The sequence below is a fragment of the Bos javanicus genome, chromosome 26, assembly GCF_032452875.1.
Source record: "Bos javanicus breed banteng chromosome 26, ARS-OSU_banteng_1.0, whole genome shotgun sequence".
Classification (NCBI taxonomy): domain Eukaryota; kingdom Metazoa; phylum Chordata; class Mammalia; order Artiodactyla; family Bovidae; genus Bos; species Bos javanicus.
Window position 1 is genome coordinate 17,120,502 of NC_083893.1, and position 14,870 is coordinate 17,135,371.

The following is a 14,870-nucleotide window of genomic DNA, read 5'->3' on the forward strand; positions in this document are numbered from 1 at the left end:
AAAGTGAGTAGGATGCCACTTTCTTAGTTGCATTCTGGATTTGAGGAAATAGTCAAGTCACAGGACTGAACATACATTTTTTAAAGTGTGGGTGGTTTTGGTAGGAGCTGTTTTCATCTGTTATGGGTTTATCTTATTAGTTTTGCTCTAAGGAGGACACGCCTTTCTCCAAGGCCCAGGAACCTTTCTCTAACTCCTGCCTTCCACCTCACTAAATGAGTACAGGAAATATGCTTTGAATAATCTAGGGTACTCTCAGATTACCCCTCCCAAATAAGTTGTTATCTGTCACTTCCTTGACAGGAACTACATATTAGTCAATTTAGGATTGAGTTCTCACATTACCATCTGAAGTGCAGGTACTCTGTGTTGATGGTTGAAGAGAGTTGCTTAGATACCAGATGATCTGTGACAGAGTTACCATGGATATTTAGAAGCTTGATCATGCCTTATCCAGAGAGCTGTTCCCTTTTGTATTAATACGTAACAGCAGAGATGCCTGAGCATGTGCATACTCAGTTGTGGCTGACTCTTTGTGACCCCCATGTATTGTAGACTGCCAGGCTCCTCTGCCCATGGAATTTTCTAGGCAAGAATACTGGAGTGGTTTGCCATTTCCTACTCCAGGGGATCTTCCCGATGTCAGGGATTGAACCCGTATCTCCTATGTCTCCTGCATTGGCAGGCAGATTCTTTACCATTGGGCTACCCGGGAAGAGATGCCGGAAAAGAGATGCCAAATTGCCCTCAGAATAAAGTTTTTAATCCACCCAAAGCCTGGTGAAATGAGATCTGACAATTTTTCTGTAAAGACGACAAAAGAGATGACATTGATCTGGGAAGACTGAGTGAGTGGGGACCCAGAGATGGCTGCTTGGACTAGTTACGTTAGTGAGTGGCTGGCAGGATGGTAGAGAGGGCAGAGAATCAGCAAAGGTGACATCAGATCTTCGACACATCTCCTCCCATTTACCCGATGCCCACTTTCCAGGCTCCTAGCATCTTTATCACTTCAACTGGAAACCCTCTGTAAATTCCTTCTCTTCAACTCAGAACCTTTAGGTTTTCAGGAATTTTTCCTAAGAATTTTTAATTACTAGAGAATAAACAAGGAAGAAAGAGAGGGAAGGGGGAGAGGAAAGAGAATCGAACAAACGTATGTAGTTTTGTAATTACCACCATGATCCAGATGCAGAGTTCGTCCGTCATTGCTGAAAGTTCCCTCCTGGACTTTTCAGTCAGTCCTCTGTCCCTGAACCTCTGCCTGCTAATCTGATTGCTGTCCTTCGTTTTGCCTTTTCCAGAATATCGTATAAGTGAAATCATACGTAGTCTTTCGAGTCTGGCTCCTCTCACTTAGCATAATGCTTTTGTGACCCATCCATGTGGCTGCACTCATGAACAGTTTATACCCTGTTCGTTGCTGAATAGTATTCTGTTGTATTACAGTTTGTGTGCTTTCACTAGCTGATGCACATTTGGGGTGTTTCGAGTTTGGGGTGATGAACAAAACTGTTATAAATAATCAGGTACAGGTTTTTGTGTAGAGACATCTTCACTCTTTTTGGGTAAATACCTAAGAGTAGGACTACCTAGTTATATGATAAGTGTATATTTTAACAAGGGGCTTCTCAGGTGGCGCTAGTGGTAAAGAACCTACCTGCTAATGCAGGAGACGTAAGAGACGTGGGTTCGATCCCTGGGTCAGGAAGATCCCCTCGAGGACGGCATGGCAACCCATTCCTGTATTCTTGCCTGGAGAATCCCCCGGACAGAGGAGCTTGGTGGGCTACATTCCATGGGGTCACGCAGAGTCAGACACAACTAAAGTGACTCAGCATACACACCCACGCACACGCACACATGCAGACACACACGTGTGTTTTAACTTCAATAGAAACTCCCAAATTCTTTCCAAAGTGGCTGTTCCATTTTGCATCCCCAGCAGCAGTGTATGAGACTTCCAATGGCTCTGCATCCTTGCCAACATTGTATTTTTTTTGCCATTCTAATAAGTATGTAATATTATATATTAAAAAGCTTTGTTAATATCAAACTTTTAAAAAACATTGTTATTCTGATAAGTAATAAATAGTATCTCATTTTTCATTTAGTACATTTCTTTAAGATAAAGTAATTAGAATGCTTCTAATATGTTGACAGTATTTCTTTTTCTTTAAATTATTTATGTTCTTTGCCCTTTTTTATTTTTTTAATTTATTTATTTTTTAATTGAAGGATAATTGCTTTACAGAATTTTGTTGTATTCTGTCAAACCTCAACATGAATCAGCCATAGGTATACATATGTCCCCTTCCGCTCGAACCTCCCTCCCATCTCCCTCCCCATCCACCCTTCTAGGTTGATACAGAGCCTCTGTTTGAGTTTCCTGAGCCATACAGCAAATTCCCATTAGCTATCTATTTTACATATGGTAATGGAAGTTTCCACGTTACTCCTTCCGTACAGCTCACCCTCTCCTCCCCTCTCTCCATGTCCATAAGTCTGTTCTCTATGTCTGTTAAATTCTTTGGTACCATCTTTCTAGATTCCATATATATGCATTCAGTTCAGTTCAGTCACTCAATCGTGTCTGACTCTTTGCGACCCCATGGACTGCAGCATGCCAGGCTTCCCTGTCCATCACCAACTCCCAGAGTTTACCCAATGTCCGTTGAGTTGGTGATGCCATCCAACCATCTCATCCTCTGTTGTCCCCTTCTCCTCCCACCTTCAGTCTTTCCCAGCATCAGGGTTTTTTCAAGTGCGTCAGCTCTTCGCATCAGGTGGCCAAAGTATTGGAGTTTCAGCTTCAACATCAGTCCTTCCAATGAACACTCAGGACTGATCTCCTTTAGGATGGACCGGTTGGATCTCCTTGCAGTCCAAGGGACTCTCAAGAGTCTTCTCCAACACCACAGTTCAAAAGCATCAATTTGTCAGCGCTCAGCTTATATGCGTTAGTATATGATATTTATATTTCCTGGAGAAGGAAATGGCAACCCACTCCAGTGTTCTTGCCTGGAGAATCCCATGGACAGAGAAGCCTGGTAGGCTGCAGTCCATGGGGTCGCACAGAGTCGGACACGACTGAAGCGACTTAGCAGTAGCAGCAGCATGATATTTATCTTTCTCTTTCTGACTTACTTCAATCTGTATAAATAGGTTCTAGGTTCATCCACCTCATTAAAACTGACTCAAATGTGTTCTTTTATGGCTGAGTAATATTCCACTGTTTATAAATTCCACAGCTTCTTTATCCATTCATCTGTTGATGGACATCTAGGTTGCTTCCATGTTTTAGCTATTGTAAATAGTGCTGCAATGAACATTGGAGTACGTGTGTCTATTTCAATTTTGGTTTCCTCAGGGTATATGCCTAGGAATGGGATTGCTGGGTCATATGGTGGTTTTATTCCTAGTTTTTAAAAGAAATCTCCATACCGTCTTCCATAATGACTGAATCAATTTACATTCCCACCAACAATGCAAGAGGGCTCCTTTTTCTCCACACCCTCTTCAGCATTTATTGTTTGTAGACTTTTGGATAATGGGCATTCTGACTGGTGTGAGGTGATATCTCATTGTAGTTTTGATTTGCATTTCTCTAATAATGAGCGATGTTGAGCACCTTTTCATGTGTTAGTCATCTGTATGTCTTCTTTGGAAAAATGTCTGTTTAGGTCTTTTCTCCACTTTTTGATTGGATTGTTTATTTTTCTGTACTGACTTGTGGTAATTCTGAGGGGTTGTCTTGATCATTGTCTTATCTATTGTTAATGGCTTCATACATTAAGGAAACCAACTATTTCATAGTTGTTACAAACATTTCCCTCAGTTTGTCATTTTTATTTTGTTTATGGCATATTTTGTTGCAGAAATATTTTTATGTTGCTTCTGACTTTTGTACTTCATAAGTGAAAAAATGAGGAGGTAGAAATAAGATAATTTACAAATGAGATGTAGAAGACAGAGGTTGGGGGGATGGAGGGGTGGGCTGTGAGGCTGGGCTACCTGGGTGAGTCGGTTCACCCCATCCCCACTTTGACCACCACACTGGTGATGTATGGCCAGCACAGATTTTCTGTCTTTCTCACCAGCAACACATAACCAAGGCTTGTTGACAAATGCAGCTGCTTTGAGAAAGGACAGAATCCCCAGGGCACAATTCTTCAATTTCAGATATGGGAGAGGATTTGTTTAGTGGAAGCAGTGTGTTTATTGCAGAGACCATCAATACATGAGGTTATTATCCTTGTTGGCTGGGTCACAGGGAATTCCTGTCTGTGATCTCAATGATATCACTCAGCCGGAAACAACTCTGTACTTGAATATGGAAATCCACGACGTCCACAAAGATCTATTGTTCTCCATGCAATCTATGGGCAAAAGAATTCAGGAAAGGCCAAAAGGGGGTGGGTGAGGAGGTAGCTGGTATGGTGGGAGGAAGTGAGAAGGAGAAAGGGAAGGGGATTCCTTTGCTTCCTTATTTCCCATACGCAGATCCTCTGCTATTCTTTGATTTTTGCAGTTATTAACATGTTTAGAGTCAGGCACACCAGTGCAAAGTCAATCAGTTTCTTGCTGGTACCAATCTGAGAAGAGCACAGCCCACAGCAAGAACGGTTGGTGATGAGCTTGAGGTTGGCAGAGTCTGACTAGCAGGAAGAGCTTATTCTGTTCCCCACCCCGGTTCCACTGCCCAAGGTCACTCAATGGGCTCTTCTCATCCAAAACTGAGCCTCTTCAGGGACCACTCAGGATTAACCAGGCTACTTTGTTAGGATAAATGCATTCTTTTTCTAACTAAAGTACTGTGAACTGAGACTAACCAGCTAAGTAACATTTCAAAGAGCAGAAACAAAGGATTATAAACAAGTCAAGTAACTTTCTCTGAGGGCTTCCCTGGTGGCTCAGATGGTAAAGAATCCACCTGCCATGTGGGAGACCTGGATTGATTCCCTGGATTGGGAAGATGCCCTGGAGGAGGGCATGGCAACCTACTCGAGTATTCTTGTCTAGAGAATCCCCATGAACAGAGGAGCCTAGCAGGCTATAATCCGTGGGGTTGCAAAGAGTCAGGCACGACTGAGCGACTAGGCACATATAACTTTCTCTGAAGTCTGTGGTTCAAGAGATCTGTGGAACAGGACTTGGGTATTTATTAACCTGTCTCTGTCTACCTCTCTTTCTGTTCCCACCCCTGTCTCCCTTCCACTCATATTCTCTGTGTCTATATGATTTCCCCTCCTCTCCTTTACTTTTTACCCTTTAACTAATTGACCATCATTGAGGCCTTGAAGTGCATTTTTAGCATTTGTCTACTGACATTATACTGACTTCTTTGACTTAAAAATAGGCAGGAAAAAAACCTCACCAAATTAAACTGCTTTATCTTCAAACTGACTCTGAATTTATCAGTTGGGAAAATATGGGGTGGGGGTGAAATTTAAGATCTATTTGAACAGAACTTTGGGTTCTTTTGTGTTGTTTCAGCCAAGAAAGAATGAAGCTGAGTAACTTCTATGCGTCTCATGCAGGACAATAGTTGAGGCAGTGGAGTGGAGTTGGGAGACTTGGATCCAGTCACTGTTCTGCCACTTACCAGCTGTGTGACTTTGAGCAAGTCCCTTAACCTCCCTGGGAACCATAATCCCAGCCTCTGTCTCTTAGCTGCTAGCTTCTGACCATCAGGGACCAAAAGACTCTATATTTGAAAAAGTGTGACATTGTCTGATGTCCAGACAACCCCTTCAGCCAACTCCTCAAAGTCAGTCACGGTTCGTTCCCTTCTGGATAATGAGATTGGCTCCCACATTCAGCATTTGTACTGCACAGCAGGCACAGTCCTATAGTTTAGGGTAACTCGTGTGTGCTCAGTCGCTTCAGTCGTGTCCAGCTCTTTGTGACCTTATGGACTACAGCCTGCCAGACTCCTCTGTTCATGGGATTTCCCAGGCAAGAATACTGGAGTGGGTTGCCATGCCCTCCTCCAGGCAATCTTCCTGAGCCAGGGATCGAACCCGCATCTCCTGCATTGCAGGCGAATTCTGCAGAGCCACTGAAGAAGCCCCGTGGTATAGGGTAGTGAAAGTGAAAGTGAAGTCACTCAGTTGTGTCTGACTCTTTGCTACCCCATGGACTGTAGCCTACCAGGCTCCTCAGTCCATGGGATTTCCCAGGCAAGAGTACTGGAGTGGGTTTGCCGTGCCCTCCTCCAGGCAATCTTCCTGACCCAGGGATCGAACCCACATCTCCTACATTGCAGGCAAATTCTCTGCAGGCTTCTGCAGAGCCACTAAAGAAGCCCCATGGTATAGGGTAGTGAAAGTAATAGTGAAGTCACTCAGTTGTGTCCGACTCTTTGCGACCCCATGGACTGTAGCCTACCAGGCTCCTCAGTCCATGGGATTTTCCAGGCAAGAGTACTGGAGTGGGTTGCCATTTCCTGTGCCAGGGTATCTTCCCGACCCAGGGGTCGAACCTGGGTCTCCCACATTGTAGGCAGACCCTTTACCATCTGAGTAGAGTGGTGGCTAAAAGCTTGATTTCTGGACCCAGAATGCCTAACTTTAATTCCTAGTCCCTACATTTATATCAGTGTAATTTTGGGCAATCTACTTAACCTATTACTCAGTTTCCTCACCTGTAAAGAGAGAGCAACGAGGATAATAATAGTTCCTGAGACTTCAATCTTATTTGGAAATGAAGTCTTTGTAGATGTAGTTAAGGATCTTGAGGTCATTCTGGTTTTAGTATGGGGCCTAAATCTAATCACTGGTAGATAAGAGAGAGAAAGGAGAGGAAGATCTACTGCGCACAGAGACCGGGGAAAAGGTCATGTGCAGACAGAGGCGGACAGTGGATGATGTAGCCATAGCCAGGGAATGCCAGGAGCCGCCAGAGGCTAGGCAAGGCAAGAAAAGAATCTCTCCAGCGCCTTTGGCCCCATTGACACCTTAATTCTGGACTTTTAGCCTCTGGAATTGTGAGAGAATAAAATTCTATTATTGTCAGTCACCCACGTTGGTGGTAACTTGTTGTGGCAGCCATAGGAAGCTGATACAGATGATGATAATAGTACCTGGAAGGAGTGTTGTGAAGGTTAAATGAGTTGCTGTGTGTAGAGTGCTGAGAACATAATCTGGAATACCGTGAGGGCTCTTTTGTAGGTTGTTATGTATTGTTAGCTCATTGACTCTTACCTAGCAACCCTATGAAGTCTGTACTATTATGAATCATCTTGCATGCAGGGAATTGGAGGATTAGAGACTGAGCAAAGGTGAGGTTATCTGGACTCTGCTCCAGGTTGAGCCACCCCTCAGAAGTCTGTGGAGTTTGGCTTTGGGGTGATGGATCCAGGTGACTTTTGGTTTGGAGGCCCCTCATAAGGATGTACTCTCAGCGAAGATTTAGCAGCTCTGAGCTACCAACGAGAACAGAAGGTATAGAGAAGATCTATCATGATATGGTTCTTACTCCTCCTGGAAGTGTCTTCCCAGCCCTGGTCTTAGCATAGGCTCTATTCTAGCAGAGCCAGGCTCTATCCAAACTTGACTGAGTGGTTGTCCTATGAGCTGACTTCACTGGGGTGCCTCAGCACCTCACTACAAGAGGCAGAGATCTGCCACCTAAAAGACCACACCCTCCTTCTTTGGCGTCTTCAAAGGTCCCTGGTGGTCCCTGATTTACCGTGGTGTTGAATATAAATTATACCAATGATTAGAAAGAAGTCAGATCACTTAGAGTAAGACCAAACCCTCACCAGAACCTGCAAAGCCCTATGAGCAAGGCACCCAGTGACCCCACCCCTGACCCTCTCTTACTCTTTTCCCCTTCATTACTCTTCCAGCCACACTGGCCTCATGCCCAGGTACTGTTCCACCCCTGAGCCTTTGTACATGCAATTCCAGTTACCTTAAATGCTCTTGGCCAAGTGGTGTGCTTGCTGTCTCTTTGTCCCTATCACTTTTAATATCACCGTCTCTGCCTCTTTACCTGCCTTTTCTCATTTCTTAGTGCTTATAATTATTAACATAGTATAAACTTTACTTGTTTTATTTTTTCAAACTAGAATATAAGCACCATGAAATGGAAACATTTGTTTTGTTCACTGCTGTAACTCTAGCCTCAGGCAGGACTAGTGAATAGTGTAAAGCATTGAATAAATAATTGTTGACTGACTAATAGAACAATGAATGAAATAACAACTACAGAACTCCCAAACCAAAATAGGCCAATCCGTTAAATATCTAGAGGTAAGCACATGAAGAGAGGAGTACAGGAACCACTGAGCTTTGAAGCATATGGAGGGAAGCATAGCCTCCTATTGAGCTTGAGTTTGAATGTGACAAGGAAAAAGATTTGGTGGAGAAAGAGGGGAATAGAATTCCAGCTGAAGGAAATCTCATGTTGAAAAATATCAGCATCCAAAATTCATTGATTCATTCAACTAGGACTATAGCAATGAACAAACCAGAAAAAAGTCGTGGCACTTAGGGAGCGTACAGTCTAGTGGTCGTAATGTCAGGCAGTATGATCTCGGACACACACATCTGCTTATTGGAATGGTGAGATGAGAAGCGCTTAAATTTCTAAAGGGCTGAGAGGGCTAGGTAGACAGTGAGGCTTTCATCTGGCAATCAGAAGGAAACTACCTTCATTCTTAATCAGGAAGAGCCCTGGGAATATCAATTATGGAGGAATTCTGCAGGTGCATGAAGGATGGATTCTGATAGGAAAAAGAATTAGGGAGATACCAGAAAGGGTTATTATAGAGAAGTGGTGGTGATTGGAACAGAGGGATGGGTGTTGCCATAGAAGAGGTTGAGTCTAAGGGACCTGGAAGGAAGCAGCTGAGAAAGGATCTTAAAGCCCCTGAATGTGAGAACAATCTAAGTATGTGTCACCAAGAACTCCCTGATGGAGAGGAAGGAAGATGGCAGAGAGGGGGCAGAGACTCTAGGAGCTGGAGAAATGGCAAAGTCAGATTAGGACCAGTCCCCTGAGCTTCAGTGATTGTCCCATCACTGCGCTGTGTAAACACAGGAAGGGACCACAGCACTCCACTGATGTTTACTCTCCAGTGCTTGTCTGTATTGGCTGTTTTGTTCTCTATACGACAAGCCAAGCTTGGTCTGGATGTAACCCATCAGAAATTGGAAACAATTTGAATCTAATGCATCACACTGAATCTGCAGAGCAAAACTTCTGGGTTTTTTTTTTTTTTTTTTTGCCTAAAATCCACCACATCTGCCAACACCCCAAATCTTTCTTAATTAATAGAGTGAAATTTTAAGATAAAACATCTTGGTATCATAAAGTAGAGAAGCTGGGATTTCTCTGTATTGCAGAATTTTGACTAAGGACAAATTACGTAATTTTAATCTTTAATAGGATGCCAGCTCTGGATGTCATGATAACTGTTTCTATTAGAGTTAAAAAGAATCAGCTTTTTTGCCTCTGACGTAGCTAATTGGCTTGAAATCAGCCTGTTTTGTCAAAGCTTGGGTTTCCTTCAGTTTTGTCTCTGTTAACTGAAGAATTGACATTTCTACCTGGCTCTTAGCTCAAACAGAGAAGGTTTCTCATTCGTCCTGTGACAGGAAGGGAATAAGAGGGCAGGGGCAGTCTTGAGTTCCTTAGGATAGTGGGAAAATTCAAAGCAATATAACACTTCATCATTAAGATATTTTTGGTAAAAATGTTTCTTGAAATTGTTTTTTAAAATATAATTTCACATTGTATGATACAAACCACATTTCTGTTATCCACAAGGGAAATGAAGAGCTTTTCACGGAGATACAGTCATTGTGAATTTTCCGTAATAGAACTTGACTGTAGCAGACATGACATCTGAAAGAGCTCTGGGGCCTAGGAAGAAGGGCAAGTTACTAAAGTGGTTCCCTGTTAGGAATACGTCTTAGATAAGTTCACCCCTGGACCCCCATATCTGTTGTTTTGCTCAGTCTGTTTAGTCGTGCCTGACTCTTTGCGACTCCGTGGACTGTAGCCTGTCAGGCTCCTCTGTCCATGGGATTCTCCCGGCAAGAATACTTGCGTGAGTTGCCATTTCCTTCTCCAGGGGATCTTTCCGATCCAGGGATCAAATCTGTATCTCCTGCATCTCTTGCATTGCACATGAATTCTTTACTGCACCGAACCACCTGGGAAGCCCCCACATCTGGTACCACTTCCTAAGAAGAACCTGGCTTCCTCCCAAGTGATAATGACTTCTGAAAACTATCTGCATAGTTCATAGAAAGCATAGTATTTTAATTATTCCTCTCTAAGTAACTTAGTTCACATGAAAAAGTCATTATTTTTTTGATAATACAGCTTTTGAAAAATTCCTAAATTTCCTCTCTGATTTAAGTTCTTTTTGTTATCATATCTTTGATAAGACAAATGTGATGAAAGACTTGAATATATTCTAATAATATGGATATCACTGCAAAAGCTGGGCAAATGTGGGAAAGTATACTTTCTTTTTAAAATTATTTTTTATTGAAGTATAGTTGATTTACAGTGTTGTGCTAATTTCTGCTGTACAGCAAGGTGACTTAGTTATACAATATATACTTTTTTGTTTTAAATATTCTTTTCCAGTATGGTTTATCCCAGGAGACTAGATATGGTTTCCTGTGCTATACAATAGGACCCTGTTGTTATCGATTCTAGATGTGACAGTTCGCTTCTACTAACCCCAAACTCCCAAACCGTCACTGTCCTCTCGCCCCTCCTCCTTGAAACCACAAGTCTGTTCTCTGTGAGTCTGTTTATGTTTTGTAGATAGGTTCATTTCTGCCATATTTTATATTCCACGTGGAAGTGACATCATATGGTATTAGTCTTTCTCTTTCTTCCTTACTTCACTTAGGAAGATAATCTCTAATCCTATTCATGTTGCTGCAAATGGCATTGTTTTGTTCTTTTTATGGCTCAGTAATATTCCATCATATATACCACATCTTCCTTATCCATTCATCTATTGATGGACATTTAGGTTGCTTCCACATCTTGGCTATTGTAAATAGTGCTGCAATGAATATTGGAGTGCATGTATCTTTTTGAAATATGGTTTCCTCGGGATATACGCCCAGGAGTAGGATTGTGGGATCCTCAGTTCAGTTCAGTTCAGTCACTCAGTTGTGTTCAACTCTTTGTGACCCCGTGGAATGCAGCATGCCAGGCCTCCCTGTTCATCACCAACTCCCAGAGATTACTCAAACTCATGCCCATCGAGTCGGTGATGCCATCCAGCCATCTCATCCTCTGTTGTCCCCTTCTCCTCTTGCCTTCAATCTTTCCCAGCATAAGGGTCTTTTCAAATGAGTCAGCTCTTCGCATCAAGTGGCCAAAATATTGGCGTTTCAGCTTCAACATCAGTCCTTCCAAAGAATATTCAGGACTGATTTCCTTTAGGATGGACTGGTTGGATCTCCTTGCAGTCCAAGGGACTCTCAAAAGAGTCTTCTCCAACACCACAGTTCAAAAGCATCAGTTCTTCAGTGCTCAGCTTTCTATATAGTCCAACTCTTACATCCATATATGACTACTGGAAAAAACATAGCTTTGACTAGATAGACATTTGTTGGCAAAGTAATGTCTCTGCTTTTTAATATGCTGTCTAGGTTGGTCATAACTTTCCTTCCAAGGAGTAAGTGTCTTTTAATTTCATGGCTGCAGTCACCATCTGCAGTGATTTTGGAGCCCAGAAAAATAAAGTCAGCCACTGTTTCCACTGTTTCCCCATCTATTTGCCATGAAGTGATGGAGCCAGATGCCATGATCTTAGTTTTCTGAATGTTGAGCTTTGAGCCAACTTTTTCACTCTCCTCTTTCACTTTCATCAAGAGGCCCTTTAGTTCTTCTTCACTTTCTGCCATAAGGGTGGTGTCATCTGCATATCTGAGGTTATTGATATTTCTCCCAGCAGTCTTGATTCCAGCTTGTGCTTCCTCCAGCCCAGCGTTTCTCATAATGTACTCTGCATATGAGTTAAATAAGCAGGGTGACAACATACAGACTTGATGTGTTTCTTTTCTTATTTGGAACCAGTCTGTTGTTCCACGTCCAGTTCTAACTGTTGCTTCCTGACCTGCATACAGACTTCTTAGGAGGCAGGTCAGGTGGTCTGGTATTCCCATCTCTTTCAGAATTTTCCACAGTTTCTTGTGATCCACACAGTCAAAGGCTTTGGCATAGTCAATAAAGCAGAAGTAGATATTTTTCTGGAACTCTCTTGCTTTTTTGATAATCCAGCAGATGTTGGCAATTTGATCTCTGGTTCCTCTGCCTTTTCTAAAACCAGCTTGAACATCTGGAAGTTCACGGTTCACATATTGCTGAAGCCTGGCTTGGAGAATTTTGAGCATCACTTTACTAGCGTGTGAGATGAGTGCAGTTGTGCAGTAGTTTGAACATTCTTTGGCATTGCCTTTCTTTGGGATTGGAATGAAAACTGACCTTTTCCAGTCCTGTGGCCACTGCTGAGTTTTCCAAATTTGCTGACATATTGAGTTTAGCACTTTCACAGCATCATCTTTTCGGATTTGAAATAGCTCAACTGGAATTCCATCACCTCCACTAGCTTTGTTTGTAGTGATGCTTCCTAAGGCCCACTTGACTTCACATTCCAGGATGTCTGGCTCTAGGTGAGTGATCACACCGTCGTGATTATCTGGGTTGTGAAGACCTTTTTTGTACACTTCTATGTATTCTTGCCACTTCTTCTTAATACCTTCTGCTTCTTTTTGGTCCATACCATTTCTGTCCTTTATTGAGCCCATCTTTGAATGAAATGTTCCCTTGGTATCTCTAATTTTCTTGAAGAGATCTCTAGTCTTTCCCATTCTATTGTTTTCCTCTATTTCTTTGCACTGATCATTGAGGAAGGCTTTCTTTTCTCTCCTTCCTATTTTTTGGAACTCTGCATTCAAATGGGTATATCTTTCCTTTTCTCCTTTGTTTTGTCTTCTCTTCTTTCCACAGCTATTTGTAAGGCCTCCTCAGACAGCCATTTTGCTTTCTTGCATTTCTTTTTCTTGGGGATGGTCTTGCTCCCGTGTAATTCTATTTTTATTTTTCTGCAGAACCTCCATACTGTTCTCCATAGTCACTGCACCAAGTCATATTTCCACCCACAGTGTAGGAGGGTTCCCTGGAAAAGTACACTTTCAACTGTTCAGTGATAATAATGATAGTAAATATTCTCATTTTAAAAAGGAAGAAACAGAGTCACTTCAAGCTATTTTCCATCTCAGGGCTTTTTCAGCTTGTGCTTCCTCTTCTTGAAATGTTATTTCTCCTTCTCATAACTGGTGTTTTCTCTCCTTTAAGGTCTAAGCTTAAATGTCATCTTCTCAGAGAGTCTTTCCTGACCCTTAGTCTCATCTCCCTACCCCAACTCTGCTGCAAGTCACTCTATAACATTTATTGGTTTGAATTTCTCCTCCATACTTTTCATGACCTCAAGTCCTTATCTGCAGACTTCTTTTCTGACTTATCTGGGCTTCCCTGGTGGCTCAGATGGTAAAGCGTCTGCCTACAATGCAGGAGATCCGGGTTCAATCCCTGGGTCGGGAAGATCCTCTGGAGAAGGCAATGGCACCCCACTCCAGTACTCTTGCCTGGAAAATCCCATGGATGGAGGAGCCTGGTAGGCTACAGTTTATGGAGTCACAAAGAGTTCGACACGACTGAGCAACTTCACTCACTCATCTTCCCAACTAGATGCCATTCCAATGAGCAGGGACCTTTTTGGTCATTTTCATTGGATTAGCACCCAAATTGATGAAAGGAAAATGAAATAATCAAAACTGTCATATTTACAGAAACAAAAGAATAGGTAGACCTTTTGAACAGTTTGAGGGAGTATTCACAATTCTGTTATAGTAGAATTATTATTGCAGTGTGCAATTTTTAGATTAGATTTCTAAGTTTTCATCTAAAACACATGCTGCTTATAAGCTGTGTTTGTCAATATCACCACTTTGGGAACCAAGATAGGTAAAATTAGCTAAGGGGCTCTTTTCCAGATTCCACAGCCCTGGCAGCAAAAAGGACATTCCTGTCACAGTTGTATCAGGATGTTTTAGCTTCAAGGTATTTAAATCATCACTCTAATTGGATCAAAGCTTGAGTCTCATGAGAAGATCAGATCAGGATAAGTTGTTTCAGCAGCTCAAAATGCTTCAAGAACTCAAATTCTTTCCATCTCTCTGCTCTACCATCATTGGCTGGACCATGTCTGACGAAGAAGAGAGAATGCTTCCTTTCTTTTCCTAAACTTGCTCCAGCAGTCTTCCTTCAGGGTCTCACAGGCTGTTTTGGTGGTATATGCCCACTGTTGAACCAGTTACTGAAGAGGGAAGGAGATTATGCAGAACAGTCAGCCCCTTCCCAGGAGGTATATGGGCTGCTTGGGGGAGCGGCAGGCATCTGAACAAAACTGAGATTCCTTTGGGAAGGGAGGAGGGGGACATTTCATTTATTGTGTATTTCATTCATTGTTCCTTTGTTTGGTAGAAATAGATAATGGTGTTGCTAAAACTTTCCCCCCTAAGTTTTGTACTGTTTGGCTTGATGGAAACAGACTGATTCAAGGTTCTAGAGGTAGATGCAGACTGGAGACCCAAGCAATTACCACCCTTTGGATTAAGTCCAAGCTTGTGCTCAAGAGCTCAAGGAGGAGCTCCTGTGTTGGCATAGCTGCCACTGCTGAGCAAGAGAGAAAGAGGAGGAGGGGACTCAAGTTCCTCTTTCAGTTGCTTCAATCCCTTGCCTTCTCTCTTAGAGAAGTGCAAACTATTTTGGAGAGCCCATCTCATTTCCACATGCTTTTTTTTTTTTTTTTTTATGCGACCCTG

At 42.5% G+C, this 14,870-nt stretch overlaps 1 protein-coding gene across 5 annotated transcripts in view; it reads left to right on the plus strand.

Moving 5' to 3' along the window:
* ENTPD1 (ectonucleoside triphosphate diphosphohydrolase 1) overlaps positions 1-14,870 on the plus strand; it is a 104,562-nt gene that overhangs the window by 40,906 nt on the left and 48,786 nt on the right. Inside the window, exon 1 of one of the 5 annotated variants that reach the window (XM_061402920.1) lies at positions 7,356-7,445. The exons of the other annotated variants lie outside the window; for them this stretch is intronic. Coding sequence (XP_061258904.1) covers positions 7,394-7,445 — 52 coding nt within the window. The 5' untranslated portion in view covers positions 7,356-7,393. Of the gene's footprint in view, positions 1-7,355; positions 7,446-14,870 lie in introns of those variants that run through there. 5 annotated transcript variants of the gene reach the window in all.